This window comes from Hippoglossus stenolepis, chromosome 10 (genome assembly GCF_022539355.2).
Source record: "Hippoglossus stenolepis isolate QCI-W04-F060 chromosome 10, HSTE1.2, whole genome shotgun sequence".
Taxonomy (NCBI): Eukaryota; Metazoa; Chordata; class Actinopteri; order Pleuronectiformes; family Pleuronectidae; genus Hippoglossus; species Hippoglossus stenolepis.
The window spans coordinates 9,289,476-9,304,052 of NC_061492.1; the positions used below are offsets into that span (position 1 = coordinate 9,289,476).

At 42.3% G+C, this 14,577-nt stretch overlaps 1 protein-coding gene across 4 annotated transcripts; it reads right to left on the reverse strand.

Annotated features, from left to right (window-relative positions):
* Nucleotides 1-1,193: 1,193 nt before the first annotated feature.
* shprh (SNF2 histone linker PHD RING helicase) lies at nucleotides 1,194-14,236 on the reverse strand. 4 transcript variants are annotated; one of them, XM_047341788.1, is made up of 30 exons: nucleotides 14,111-14,236; nucleotides 12,270-12,860; nucleotides 11,711-11,840; nucleotides 11,378-11,596; nucleotides 11,076-11,154; nucleotides 10,844-10,994; nucleotides 10,506-10,608; nucleotides 10,151-10,410; nucleotides 9,420-10,061; nucleotides 8,848-9,099; nucleotides 8,603-8,681; nucleotides 8,310-8,473; nucleotides 7,951-8,207; nucleotides 7,580-7,701; nucleotides 7,256-7,344; nucleotides 6,960-7,052; nucleotides 6,711-6,818; nucleotides 6,365-6,507; nucleotides 6,106-6,279; nucleotides 5,937-5,999; nucleotides 5,609-5,834; nucleotides 5,190-5,327; nucleotides 4,654-4,755; nucleotides 4,473-4,544; nucleotides 3,480-3,668; nucleotides 3,159-3,251; nucleotides 2,974-3,060; nucleotides 2,050-2,228; nucleotides 1,829-1,909; nucleotides 1,194-1,710 (listed from the first exon to the last, which is right to left on the reverse strand). In XM_047341788.1, the coding sequence occupies exons 2-30, from the start codon at nucleotides 12,849-12,851 to the stop codon at nucleotides 1,614-1,616; spliced, it is 4,974 nt and encodes a 1,657-aa protein (XP_047197744.1). In that variant the 5' UTR covers nucleotides 12,852-12,860; nucleotides 14,111-14,236; the 3' UTR covers nucleotides 1,194-1,613. The 4 variants fall into 4 exon arrangements, 3 of the variants coding, with proteins under 3 accessions (XP_047197744.1, XP_047197745.1, XP_047197746.1); XM_047341789.1 differs by having other exon boundaries at nucleotides 14,019-14,236; XR_007033020.1 differs by lacking the exons at nucleotides 1,194-1,710; nucleotides 1,829-1,909 and adding an exon at nucleotides 2,690-2,788 and having other exon boundaries at nucleotides 2,134-2,269.
* Nucleotides 14,237-14,577: the final 341 nt, after the last annotated feature.

A 14,577-nucleotide genomic window follows, 5' to 3' on the forward strand; every position in this document is an offset into this window, starting at 1 on the left:
CCCCTGACGTCTCCTCCCTGAGTGTGTGATGTGATGTGATGTGATGCGAGTAGTGAGCTCACCCTCCTCCTCAGGCTCCAGATACACGGCCGAGATGACCATCCTCATGGTGAACAGTAACCAGGCAAAAACCAAACTGGCAGGTGCCATCTTCCCTGGACTCTCCCTCTGGTTTGCCTCAGCTCAGCCACTCCACTGCCTTTTTGGCTCTTTCGCCCCCGAAACTCTGTGAATCTTTCTGGGGACTCGCTGTCACTACAAGACGTAGCACCTGTCTCTTACCCCAACCCTCGAAACACGGCTCTAATGAACTGGGAGCCTCCCTCTGGCCTTAAAACACCAGCTTGAATGATGTCCCCACCAACAATGAGATTCCGCACATGAATAGGGGGAACTGAGGGGAGTCCAAGGTAACACGTATGTTACCGCCCACTGCGGCGACGTCCTCTTAGTAAACATCTTACAACTGTTTCTTACTACAGAGGGCCAACAACGTCTGGTAACCATGCAGGAGAGGAACAACAGCACTGGGCTGCCACTCTTTGTTGTCTGCATCCTTTGTCTGGACATTTTAAAATCTTTACTGGTGCGGGAATCCCAGTCAGTCAGGCAAAAAGAAACTCATTACGAGTCAAGGACAATTCAGTGATGATGCCAAGGACCTGTGAGTGCATGTGTGTGGGGGGAACAGACCATAAAATACTTTGAGAGGCAGATACAAGAAAAGAGGAAAATTATTTTCATGACGTTTTAAAAAACACGATGAAACAAGGGAAAAAGTAAGAAAGAGTAATTCATCCGTTAAACCTGTCCAGACAATTTGTAAGTGGCAAAGTAAGAGAAGGACGAGCTGATTGCTGCAATGAGGCCGAAAACCTCCTCACATTTTGCGACTTTTATGAGTTTGATTTACAAGATTAGTTTCCAAGACACTGAATCTTCCTCTTTTTTGTCTTGCAAATTAAGACAGGCTCAAGTGTCAGAGCCAAGCATTGTTTTAAAAGACAAATCGCTTAAAGAAGATTGTCTGGAACAAGAGGATCCTGCAATAATCTCTCACTTCTGCTCCGATTGTAAAGAAGTAAAAGTCCGAGCGACACTTCAAGGTCAACGGCTTCCTTCCTGTCGACACTTTTACAGCATAGAAATAAATCACAATAAAAGGCAGCGCACAAAAAGAGCTCGTAACAGGATGACGGTGGACAGATGTTTATTTCCAGGATGTGACGATACCACAATCTCCCGTGTTCATCTGCCTCGTCATGCAGTGAAGTTCATTATAAATGCACAGATTAACACAAGCAAAAATATTGTACAGTCCAGTCGAACGTGATCATCAGATGTGTCCCCGCACAGCTGAAGTATTTACTGAATCCGTTAAGTTACAACTAAGACATCACACATACCCCCCCTAAAAGATTAAAAACTGAAAACAAATAAGAAAAGTCGTTGTTTGCTGTCAGTGATTTGCTAAAATATGCTAAGATGCATTTGATAACTTCATGATCCATATATAAAAAAGTGGAATGTGCAAAATCAGACTGCTCTAATCACCCACTGGGTAAAGAGAAAGTCGCTGTGTATCTTCAGCTGGTGTTTCGTGGTGTTCAGACTCATCCCAGATGTTCAGTATCGTCAGTAAACAGATCGGCGAGGTCCGCTACCGTCAGTACTGCAGCCTCCGAGTGCTTCATGGCTGTGCTGGTGTGACTGGGGATAAAGGGAAGGAAAAAAAACATTCATAGGTACTGTGAGCTCAGCTGCCACGTTCCAACCTTTAAATGTCAAAATGCCCCTTTGAATTAAAGAGCTTAGTGTCAACTCGTACCTTTTCTCTGCTGTTTTCAGCATCGCCTGCATTCTCTCTTCAATAGTGGATTTAATGAGGAACCTGTGGACGAACGTTGGCCTGGTGGAGAGACACAAAAAAAAGGAAATCACACTGGATGTACAAAACAGTATGTGCAACTGTCATAAAGAGATACTGTCATAAAGAGGTTGCAACCTGGACACACGAACACCCACAGGCCTGAACTACCTGAAACTTACTTGGTTTGTCCGATGCGGTGCACCCTGCCGATGGCCTGGAGCTCGTGAGCTGGGTTCAGGATGGGCTCCACCAGCAGCACGTGAGTGGCTTCGATGATGTTCAGACCATTGGAGCCCGTGTGGAGAGGAAGGAGTAGAATGTTGATCTTCTCTTCGTATTTGAAGGAGCTCAGATTCTCCTGGAACATTGAAGTCGACAATGAGATTGATAAAATCACACCTGGATGAGGAGACATCGTAGCAACAAATACGTTTTTGTCACATTTTGCTGGGTTTTCTTCTTTTTTGAGAAAAAAAAAAAAAATCTAATCAAAGTATTAAGTGTTTTCCCCTTATAATTTTCCTTTTGGAAGAGGGGTGTTGGATCGTTAATCCTGGTTGAGCCACTGAAACTGTGGATAACTACCAGAAATAACATAATTAATTTGTGATAATTTAAGAAAATAAAAAAATGTATCTGTGTTTTAGAGGTAAGTGGTCAGAGAGAAACCTTCATCATAATAAGACATGGTCAATATTAATAGGAGAGATGAGATATTCATCGCATATGTCTGTCGGCAGGATAAAACACAAACTGAGAAACAAAGATCAATGAATTATTCTGAAGATATCTCCTCGGGGAAAAAGGTAAAAAGCTTACATTTTGGAGGTGACCTGGACTTTAGATTTCCACCACAACATGATAAGAGTTTCTTTTAAACCTTATGGGGATGTTTGGGTGTCATGAAATCAGTTGAACCTAAAGGTAAAGTGATAGGAATGATCTTTTATTTTGCTGTAGTGGCAGAGTGGAAAATGGCTGCATTTGTGCAGAGAAATTGCTGACACTTTAAAATGTCCTCACTACACTATGGCAAACTTCCCGTGGTGTAATAGCAGTGGATATTACATTGGGTAGAAATGGTTGCAATGCAAAATCCAAACCTGGAATTTGTGAATCCCATTGATTTGTGAGAACTCCAGGTCGTTGTCAAACAAGGCCTTAGCGATGATGTCCAGGACGCTCAGCCACTGAGCGGGAGAGAGAGAGAGAGAAACTGGGTCAGATCCAAACCAGATATCATCAAGGTAAATCACTATCTGACGGAGCACGGATAGTTTACAGTTACCGTGGAGAAAACGAGACACTTGGCTCCGGGGTCGGTCGCTTGAATCTTCTTCAGTGTTCTCACAACTGCCTCCACTTTGGTAGAATGGCTTCCCTGACGAACGCAGGAGGAGGAACGTTAGGTTAGTGTATGATCAGCAATCAGCTGAGCAAAACTGTACTAAAATACAATAACATAAATTACAGGGTATGAATTAAAGGGCAACCCCCTAATAACCCCCCGAATTAAGCACGATTGAACCAATTTGACAAATCTATATATCAGGATTCAGCCATAACTGACATAGTAAATATCCAGACTCGTGCCTGTGACTCTACTGACCTTGACTGGGATGTCCTGGTCCTGACTGGATGACTGGGTGGTGAACACATAGGAGATCTCAGAGTGGGACGTGGTCTGCCTACAAATGGCACACTTGATGGCACGCCGCCTTGAGCCCGTGCTGTACTGCTCCACAATGATGGAAATACACTCATTACAGAAGCAGTGGCCACAAGTCAGCACTGCCCACTGGGGAAGAGAAAGACCAGGAATTAAGATCGCGAATGAAGACACTACCAGGGATTCTCAAATACACAGTCACTGTGGTAGCAAATCTAGACTTAGAGCTGGATGTTTGGTGGTTTGGTTTGTTTGTAAGCAAGATAACGCAAAAACTACTGAATGGATTTCCATGAAACTTGTTGAAAGGACAGTACATGGGCCAAGAAAGAACAGATATAATTTTGGCAGATCCAGGAATTTCTGTCACTGTCTTTAACATTGCAAAATAGGGCGTTGCTTTACATCTTTAACAATTTCTCAGAGAATCATTGAAGAATCTCGATGAAATGAAATCAGAAATGTTTGAGGGGATTTATAATTTTGTGCAATTTGGTACAGATCAAAATCTGGATCGGAACAGATTTCAATGTTGTTTGTCAAATTTGTAGAGACATTCTAGTGATACATTTTGAACAGAGGAGAGCTGTAAAAACAAAGCTGTTATTGAAAAACATATGCGGAAAAAGACAAAACACTTCAGTTTAATTTGTCATTACGTCATTAGATCTCCCATAAACTTGATGAATATAAACATAATACCTAAACTCCACAGATTATAAAATGAAAACATCAGACAGGCGAAACCTTCCTCCTGTTTGATTTCTCAGGTGCACCAGGCTCAGCACGGTCACTGATAAACAACCGACATCAACCAAATGCCAAATGTTAAACACAGATCCTGGAGGAGAGGGAATCTGCTTCAGACCGGATGTAATTACAGTCTCTGTGCTGATGAGACAGTTGTACAGACGGTAAGGTGTTCTCTCTCACCTCCTGTCCCAGGGGCCGAGCACAGATGGGACATGGCTCTGGATTCAGTCCTACAGTCGACTTGTCCTGGGACTGAAATAAAAGACATTATGTAAGCCGGAGTGACATCATATCGCACAAGTTTTTGAATGAGCAGTTGAAGAATTTATGCACTTTGCAGTTACTCTTAACTGTTTATTACCTTCTCCAGATTTGTGAGGTACAGAAACTGGCCGAGCTTCTTTTGCAGCTGAGACTTGGCCACTACCTGGTCGTTCAAAAGCTTGACCCTGTTCTGCCCCACCTGGAAGCAAAGCAGCCGAGGACACGGGTCAGGAATGCAATAAAAATAGTTATGGCACAATATTACATCCTTGGAAACCAGCAGCAATGCTCTTTGGCATCCTCAACAGATTTTCCATTTTATTTATTAAGTACAGTACACGCTCAAGTTGGCTCCAGAACTTAAAAGAAAGTAAAATATATGTGTTTAAATGTCAAATCAAGATCAAGATGGTTGTATCTGTCACAAGACCCAGAAGTGAATGTGGTGTCCAGCTGTGTGATTAAAGACACCAGGAGTTCACCATGTGTGTGAAGTCAGTGAGTATGCAAATCAAAATTCATTTAGGAGAGGAAATCCACTTGAGGAATAAATAAAACTGACTTGATTTTTGAAAAAACAGACAGGAAAAAGCAGGCTGTAAAAACAGAGGTGTGTCATTGTCTTTCATTCACCTCGTGTGGCTCGATGATGTGCAGCAGTTTGGGCTTGGGCTCGTCGGGAAGGCGAACTCGTAGCCTCTCGGTGGCCATCCCCAACTCATCGCTGGCTGACACGTGATTCCGCAGCACCATCCAGTACTCGTGCAGCACCTGAGGTGAATTGGCACATGCACATGCTATTTCTTGAAAAAACTTTCCAAAGCACATTTTATTTTGTAATCTTAATTCAATTCCATTCACATTTGCAAACATGTTTTTTGAAATTGTGTCTCAAAAAACGAGACATAATTTTGTCTTTTGTCTCTAAATTCTATATTTTAAGAGCGAAAGCGGTTATACAGCTTTTTGAATTTTTGTAGAAGAATCTTGTGTTACATTTTAAACAGGTTGTGCTCGCTTGAAAACCAGGTTTTGTTGGTGTGCGTACAAACCTTGTACTCCTTCTTCCAGTTCTCAAACAGCTCCATGAAAGTGTTGCCCTCCTCCACCAGCTCTGGATCCATGCGTTTCGCTTTGGCGAAGGACAAGATGGCCTTCAGCGTGCGCTCAGTCTCACTGGCTGCCCAGAGACCTCGGCTGGTGGTGGGGAGACGGTCGTCCACCATCCCGTCTTCATCCTCAATCATTTCCTCAAAGATGGCTGTCTGACCCTTCACCCTGTGAGGTAATATTTCTGATTAACCACCACGACCATTTTAAAAAAAAATACACAATTTGATTATTAAAACTGACAGGTGTCAAGAATATTGTTCTACATACGTGTGAGAAAACAGCTTGGACTCATAGTCGACGAAAAGTTCATCAGCTTTGCAAAAGACACAGCTAAAATACGACAAGAGAAGAGCATTAGTTCACATAGAACACAAGTTCAAACGTTCAGAAGCGGGTTGTACAATCTGTGTAAAATTACTACTTTCTGATGTCCTACTTGTTAAGTGGCAGTCTCATAGGCCTGAGGTGACAAATCGTGACCTCGTCAATCACTGTTTTTGAAGCCGGGCCTTCAAGATTCTTCACTGCGTCTTGCACAGTCTTCTGGGATTTCATCAGGTCTTGCATTTGCGAGGTGAGCAGGAACTGCAAACCACAGGCATCACGGAACCTGCAGGACACAAACTTACTTTAAGTACAAGTTTGGTCTAAGAAGAACTATTGCCTTATCTTATTTTGTAGAATGAACTGTGTACTTGTCAGCCATGGAGAGCTTGCTGGCTTGTTGTTTGTAGCTGGACGTCAGCTCATTCTTGATGCGAGACACCAGATCATCATCGGTGGAGAAGCGGATTGCCCTCTGAATAACATCCAGCCACCAGGGAGCGTTCAGCTTCACCTTGACAAAGACAAATGTGTTAATATTTAATTTATCCTATTTGATGCTGTACATAATGTACAAAAACTACCATTTGTAATTGGATCTTGATGAATTTCATATACGTAAATTCTGGATCAGTTTGTCAATATTCTGCCATTTGGTAGATTGTCATTTTATGTAAAACAACGTGGATGGGTGTCGATGTTAAAGACGTTTCTCACTTTGCGTCTCAGCTCTTTGATGTTCTGTAACACCGGCTGCAGAGCCTGAAGGGCGTCCGCCACCTCAGAGTCGTACTTGGTCATGTAGTGCTGTCGCAGCTGCTCGGCCTAAAGAGACGCAGAGGATGAGAGCGACAGACGGCACAGTTAAGATGGGTATTATGAAAAAAAAGCTCTGCAAGAACGATCTACATTGGCATGTAGGAACTGAGGCATCTCTTGTTGATGAGAAATGTTTATTTATTTTACCTCAACACTTAGTCGATCATCTCTCAGCGTAGGGGGTATCCCTCGATGCTTTGCACTCAGCAGTTCCATCAAATTATGGGTTGCATGGAGTCTCTGAAAAAACACAATGATGATAAACTAATTAGATTTGTTTGTTGTTACACAAACACTGGGAAATTACAGAATATCTATTTAGTTTTGAATTGATGGAATTGTTCATTTTATATGAGTAGACATTTGTCGGGTTTGTTTCAATGGTGAAATCCTCCATAGATTAATCACATACACATGAAAATGAGTAGAATGAGGCCACACACCTGTAATGAATCCGTCTTCAGTCGGTCTTTGTGCTCCTCTGATGAGCGAAGCACTTCTCTATACATCTCCGTCGCCTCTATAAACTCATCTGAAGGCAGAGAAGGAAACGGTCGTCAGTTAATGAGACGTTCCATACAAACCTCCTCGGTACATCCAGCCACATTATACATATTGTCTCACTGAGATTTCCTTCAACAAAACATCTCGGTACAAAAAGTGTTGGGAGACATAAAGATGAGATTGTGTCTTGTGTTCTGTTTGAACTGATTCCCATGGGAAACTGGGAGCGGAGCAGGCACAAGCACAGAAGTGGTGTTTCATACCTCTGATGATGTGAATGCCGGCCAGGCCATTGAGCGCACACACCAATTGTCTGTGAGCTTCTTCACACTCCACTCGACATTTCTTCTGCAGGGACTTCAGGAGCTCCTCCATCGTCATGGTGCTGGTGAGAGGACAGAGAAACCCACTTAACGAACCCTCAAACGCAAATTACACAGAATGAATCAGCTTTAAATAAACACAACTGCAGACTGTATAACTGACAAAAAGAGTTGCCGCGGGCTTTTAGGATTACTAATGCTGTGAAACTCTATTTAGTTGAGCAAATTGTTAATTAACCGGTGCAGCTGCCTTCAGAAAAAGGCCCCTCTTCTCCAGTGAGAGCCGTGAAAACATATCAAGTGCCATCTACCTTTTCTGAAGAGGCAGGAATTCCCCCCTCACAGCCTGTGGATGGCAGCAGGCCTGGCGCAGCCTCAGCAGCGGGTACAGGATGGTGTTGACGGTGCGGCGGTCGAGGCTGCCGAGTTTCAGGCTCCAGTCGGAGATCTTCCTGATTTTGACCAGAGCGTCCTGGGAGCAGACCTCGTGCTGACGGTGGTAGAAGTGACCCTCGACGGGGGAGAAGCGGAGCCAGTGAACCTCCTCTGTCTGAGGTGGAATCTGGATCTGGAAAACATCAGGAAAAAACACATTTTCTGAAATTACCAAAAGCCCCTAACATTATAAAAAATTGACAACCGAACACAATGAGAACTTTTATGATCCTACCTGATCGATGACATCTTTTTTAGCCGATCGCCATAATATTTGGGCAATAACATTGTACAGAGGTTCTGTGTTTCCAAGTCGATAAGGGCGATAAAGCAGCTGATGCCACCAGTGTTTCACCCAGTATGGATCAACTCCCAAGAAAAGTACAAGGCCATACAGATCTGGACATGGAGAGAAAATCAGTTTAAGAATTTACGTTTTTGTCTTGAAGAGGTTTTAAGGATTTTTTAAAACTCATTGTTGCTGAGGATAATTAATTCCATTGTAAATACTTCCGTGGTATTTATTACCTTCTAAGCCTCTCTGGACAGGAGTACCACTGACACACCAGCGGTTGACAGATGTGAGACGCAGAGCCATTTCTGCAGCCTAAAAAAAAAATTAAAAAAATTAAGACGGAGCATAAACAAAGTTTTAACAGACAAACTGAAATAAAATGCTGTATAACACAAAAATCGATATCTGAGAAATAGCCTTGTTATCCTCTAGTTTACCTGTATGGTTCCATATACCTCATCTTTTCTCTACAACTTACCTTCGCAGTTGGACATTCAACCATCTGAGCCTCGTCCAGACAGATGCGCCACCACTCCACCGCCACCAGAGGACTGGGAACGGCCATGTAGCGCTTCTGGTTGCGGAAGCGGCGTCCATCCTTGCTGTTGCTGTGGGGAATGTCGACGTAGTTGAGCTCCGACCGCAGCACGTCGTAAGTGGTGATGACCACATCCTGCTCAGCGAGAATGTGTGGCTGGATGAAGCCGTGTTTCTTCACACCCTGATAAACCTGAGAGCCGAACATATTCATTTCATATTAACTCAGTTTGATCATATTTGTCAGTATGCGCTCTTTAGAAGAGCAGAGGAATTAAAGTGAAAAAGCTCTGTTGTTTTTGTCTAAGTATTACTGCAACAGACTTATTTTATTGAATAAAGCTGGAAAAAACTTTAGAAATTTTATTCAAAGACATTTCTAGTTCAATACTAATCTGGGACAAAACATCTTAAAATATGGTATAAACGTGTCTCCTCTGGTTAGCTGAGATGTTAATATTTTACATTTCCACCGTGTGCTACCAAAATCTACTAAAAGACCATTTTTCTCACCAGCACTCGGAGCGAGGACGACCTAATGTGACGGTTGATCTCCTCCACCCACTGATGGCAGATGGAGCTCGGGGAGATGATGAGGGTGGCACCAGTGGACACGGGTTTCATGGCCACCAGGCAGTGAGGGCAATAGAAGGGAGTAGTTTCAAGGCTTTCCTCTTTGTAGTTAACACAGTCTGCGTGCTGCCACAGCTGACAGTTCAAACACTGGACACGGGCCTTGTAGTCGACAATGCCCAGTTCGCCACAGATGCACTCGAAGCGGTAGTCCGGAGTGTTGAAAGGGACCACGGACGCTCTGGTGGGGGTTTCTGTCTCCTCCTGTGGATCAAGCTGAGGAGCTTCTCCCCTTCCTTCAGGGAGATCTTCCATCCTGGACGTTTCATGTGTATCTGACTCACTTTTATCCTGAGACATCTGCGAGGATGTTGTGGACGTATCCATCACGTCATTGTACCGATCTGCTTTCTCATTCAGATCCCACTTTGTCTTTGTTTCTCTTTGCTCTGATACAGGACAGTCAGACGAGCTCAGATCTCTTTCATCCTCTGTGAGAGAGTTTTGAAGAGCGGCCTCTGCCTTCTCTTTTGCTCGTCTCGCAAACATTTTCCTGGGCGTGCCCTCTGTGTTTTTTGAAATCTGATGAAATGAACAGATAAAAGTGAGATTTTACAAGAAAGAAATATTTGCAGCATAAAAGATTCATAATGGAAGCGTTTTTTTCTTACAGACTTGGATGCTCCTGCTAACATCTTCTTTGTTTCTTTGTAGTTTTTTCCCAGCTTGAACGACCCCGCCAAGCCACGACCTTTAACCCGGTCAACTAGGCCTTCATCGATCAGCTTCACCAGCATCTTCTTGATGTGGCTGCGGTTCTTGAGGAGGTCGTAACCGTAAGTGGCGCGGATATACGTGAACACGGCGTTGACTGAGGCTCCCTTGCCAGATCTCATTTCCTTTATTCCAGTGAGCAGCATGATACGCACAGCTGCAGGGAGAATATACAACGTGTTGCAGAAAACTTGAATCAAACTGCAAAGGAATTAAAGGCTGTGATGTCTGATAGGAGTCTGAGTGACGTACTCGGGTGAGATATTTTCATTTTAGGCTGAACTTCAGACTTGCAGTGGATTACTTTCTTCCTTTCTAGCGGAGGAGGCGGAACAAAGTAGTTCACAGATTTCCCCTGAAAAACCAAGAGATAAATCATCATGAAAAAACAGAACATTTTCCATTTCATAATGCTTTATTTACCAAAAGCTGTAAAATAAGGAAAAAAGCTGAGAAAATTCATAAAAATATTACTACAATCATAAATAATCATCCATGACACTAATTTAGTGATGGTTAAAAGATAAAAAAAAGAAAGTAAGCTCTATATATTTAACAAACTCTTTAACAAACTGCCTTCTGATCCTCACCGCTGGCAGAGTAAGAGCCTCCTGCTCCACGTCCAGCCGGGGGTGAATCAGGATGAGAGCCAGAACCTCCACCGTCTTTCCCAGTCCCATCTCATCAGCCAGGATCCCACCTGGCCACTCGATGCCCGCCAGAGGAAATTCTCTCATTAAACTGCAGGAAAAAACAGATAAGTTGAAAACTTTAAATACTTTTAGGCGTCTCACTTCAATATGAAATGATTTAAGTTCTTACCAGCCAGTAAAAGGGTTGTAGAACAACTTCTTTCCACACAAAGTGACCAACTCCCGCCAGAGGTAATGCAGCGATTGTTCTGCAACAAAATTGTAAAAATCGAATTTGCTTTGCTCTTTTCATATTGTTTCTGCTCTTGCAGACTTAAACATTCTAAATACTCATAACGATCTCATAACCTGACATTTATAGGCTTTAAATCTCAAAAGACTGATTGACTAAGAAGATCATATTTATCCATCAAAATATTCCCATTAAATTATGAATAATGTGTGCAGTAGAGAGGTCAAAAGAAACTCTACCTTTCTGTGAAGTATTCTTGTATTTTTCTCTCTTCAGCATCCAGTTGACGGCCTGGCTCTGATAGGGTCTGAGCACAGGAATAAGAGCCTTGTGCTGGATTTCACATGTTACCTCCTGGCTCTCTCGCTGGTGCAGATGTCGGACATAATCATAGAGCTCCTCCACATTTTGTCTCTCCAGGTCGGTGTCGCACTGCTCCTCCTCATTTACAACAATTTCTACATGAAAAAACAAATATACCCAGACAGGATATTTATGTATTATCACAATGCTGTACTTTAAAATTCCATGGTGATCACAGCATACATTAGACACTAGGAGCGGATTCTTACCAGGGATGATGAAATCATAGAAATACTCCATCATCTTCTGCATTAGTTGATTTGCTTTCTTCAACCGAGCACTTCCCTCACTGAGTAAATCCGGCTTCCCGAGCCCAGTTTCCAGCAAGTAGATCCCAACCTGTCAAAAGCAAACAAACAACAGTTGGAGTAAGGAAACCCAGTGTTTTAAAACTGTGAACCAGAAAACTCCAGCTGTTCAGTTTCCAAACCAAAGACTATGACAGTGGATTTGGCATTAAGGGAATAAAAACAACTTATCTTAACAATTTAACAATTCTGCTTTTTGATTGATACGTTTTGTCAGATCTTTATTTTCTCACAACAGGAAATTCTTTTTGCAGAATGACAGCACAAAACCATGAGACATCATGAGAACACAGTAAGACAACTGAAGACATGAAAAGCAGTACAATGCAAGGTTCTGAATAAAACTGTGTAGATGATAAAGTGAGAAAAACAATTACACAAAAATTAAGAGCAACTAAATGCCGTGAACAAATAACAGGTAGTTTTAAGTTATTATTTATAGTAATTGTTTCATTCATACCTTGATCGACTCATCCTTTGTCTGGTGGCAGAGCTGCATCACCCTCCTCTTCTGCAGCCAGTCCAGATCCTCCAGTGGGATCCGGCTGAGGCTGCACTCCGCCATGCAAGTCTCCTCGTCCGGCGTCCACTGCAGCTCCGAGCTCTCATCACAGCTGCTGTAACTGAGGCAGAGCTGGTCCCCCATCCTGTGGAGGGTGAACGCTTTCTGCTCACAGTCGGACGGGAGCCAAGCCGGGCACACGCGGAACTCCCCAATGAGTGCCTTCCAGATGTTGACCAGCTTTGAAGGCGGCACAACAGTCAGCGACAGAGAGGTTGAGGCGACAGCGGCCTCCGATGATGTACAGGGGAGTTCCTCTGTGAACCGGACAGAGCCGGACAGAGCAGCAGGGTCCTCAGTGGTTGAGATTGAGAAGTTACTGGGAGTGGGGTCACCTGGAAGAATGGAGCAGGTTGGTGTCTGGTCTTCCTCCTCATGGGTCATCTCATTCTTGCGATCATCCAGCATGTTCCAGTTCAACTTCTTCTTAGAGTCTTCATCCACCTTCACAGGAGGGGCTCTCTTCCTTCGGCTACTCATGGTTGAATTCTACAAGGAGGGTAAATGTTCAAAATCATAACGTCCTACCTAAAGTGAAGCGATATGGACGGGCTAAAATATTGATCCTTACACAAAATGATCAATGGATTGACATTTCACATATAAAGATAAACATAAAAGCCCTTGTGATGTAACCATTTAACATGACTCTAGCATTTTATCTGGGCAGGTAGCACCTTCAGCTTTTTAACATCGAGCTCTCGTTCTGTCTGAGTCTAAATGCACTTGTTGCAAACAGCATAGGACAAACTTAAAGAATAATTTTTCCTTCACAGAAAGTTTGAAAGACTATATTATGTTAGATTTAATTATGTAATGTTAGAGGACGCAGAAGTAAAATTGCTGCTAAATATCTCATTAACTGATGGGGCTCTGTGACTTTGAGTGTTGATATCTCTTTTAATATAGGTCACAGAGAAATTGTTCATAGTGTTCATATTGTACACAGTACACTATCCTTAATGTAAACCATAACCGCACTATGATCGATTATGAAAGTTAAAGTTGAATTGCAAAAAAAAAGCATACTTGAAAGTTGGCCAAATTTACACGTAAGCTAGTTCATAATGTCATTGTGACCCCCAGATTGTTTGGTTTTTGACTCGTTGTTGAGTTATTACTACTTATCAGACTTCACATCACTAACTCCATACAATGTTATTAAACAGCAGGAAGTGATCAGTGCACAAATGAAAAATACCTGCAAACTACTTCTTAGACACTGGATCGTGTTGTTAAAGAAAAGTCATCACGTGTGGAATCACATCTTTCAGATAAATGTGAAGGAATGAGCCTGTTGTTGATGTTTAAAGTGGAACATCACACATGTAGAGGACGTTTCTCCATCAGCTTCTGCCTGTGTTTGTCCAGTGGCTTCACATTCGTTCGCAATAAACCAGGTTGTGTGAGTATTATTCACAAACTTATAGTTTATTATACAGTTATTACAGCGATTTAAACGTGTGTTAACTTGTATTTTGACTCTTTAGAGTTTAGAATTCCACGTTTTTTTCCTTTACTTTAAGTTAATATATTTTAAATACACTCTACGGTTAACATGAGAGGAGACGGTGGTGTTGAACTGTATATACATATATACTTATACACATATATAGATATAAACACTGTTACACAATGAAAACACACCGAGTCTGTGTCGCTGCGTATTTTAGCGTCCGACTGTGAACAACGACACAGAAACAAAGAGGTTTCTTGCTCCCGGCCTCTCACACACTGACCTGGTGTCTATCGCTGCTTTAGAAATGGTTTCATGTTCCTGTATTTCCACAGAATTCCGCCGAAATGGACCAAAACACACTTCATTTAGCGACTGTTAGTGTCCGCCATGTTTAAATGCAGGAGGTGACGTCAGAGCAGGAGGATGTTCAGGACAATAAAAGCACGCTCAATTATTAGAATTTTTACTGTAATACTTGGACTGAGATACAACTTATTATTATTCGATATTCTTTTAACCAGAAATTATCTAGAGATTTATTACCTCTTTAAAGACCTGGCCAAAACATCAAGCTAAAATATATTTTTTACATGAGAACAATCACATAACCCTAATACTACACAACAAAATTAAGTCTTTTGGAAAAAAACAAATACACAAATTAATTATACTCTTCTCCCTTTTTTTCAGTTCTTTCTTATTACCTCTATGAATATTGTTTTCAGGTTTTTGCAATGTAATACATGT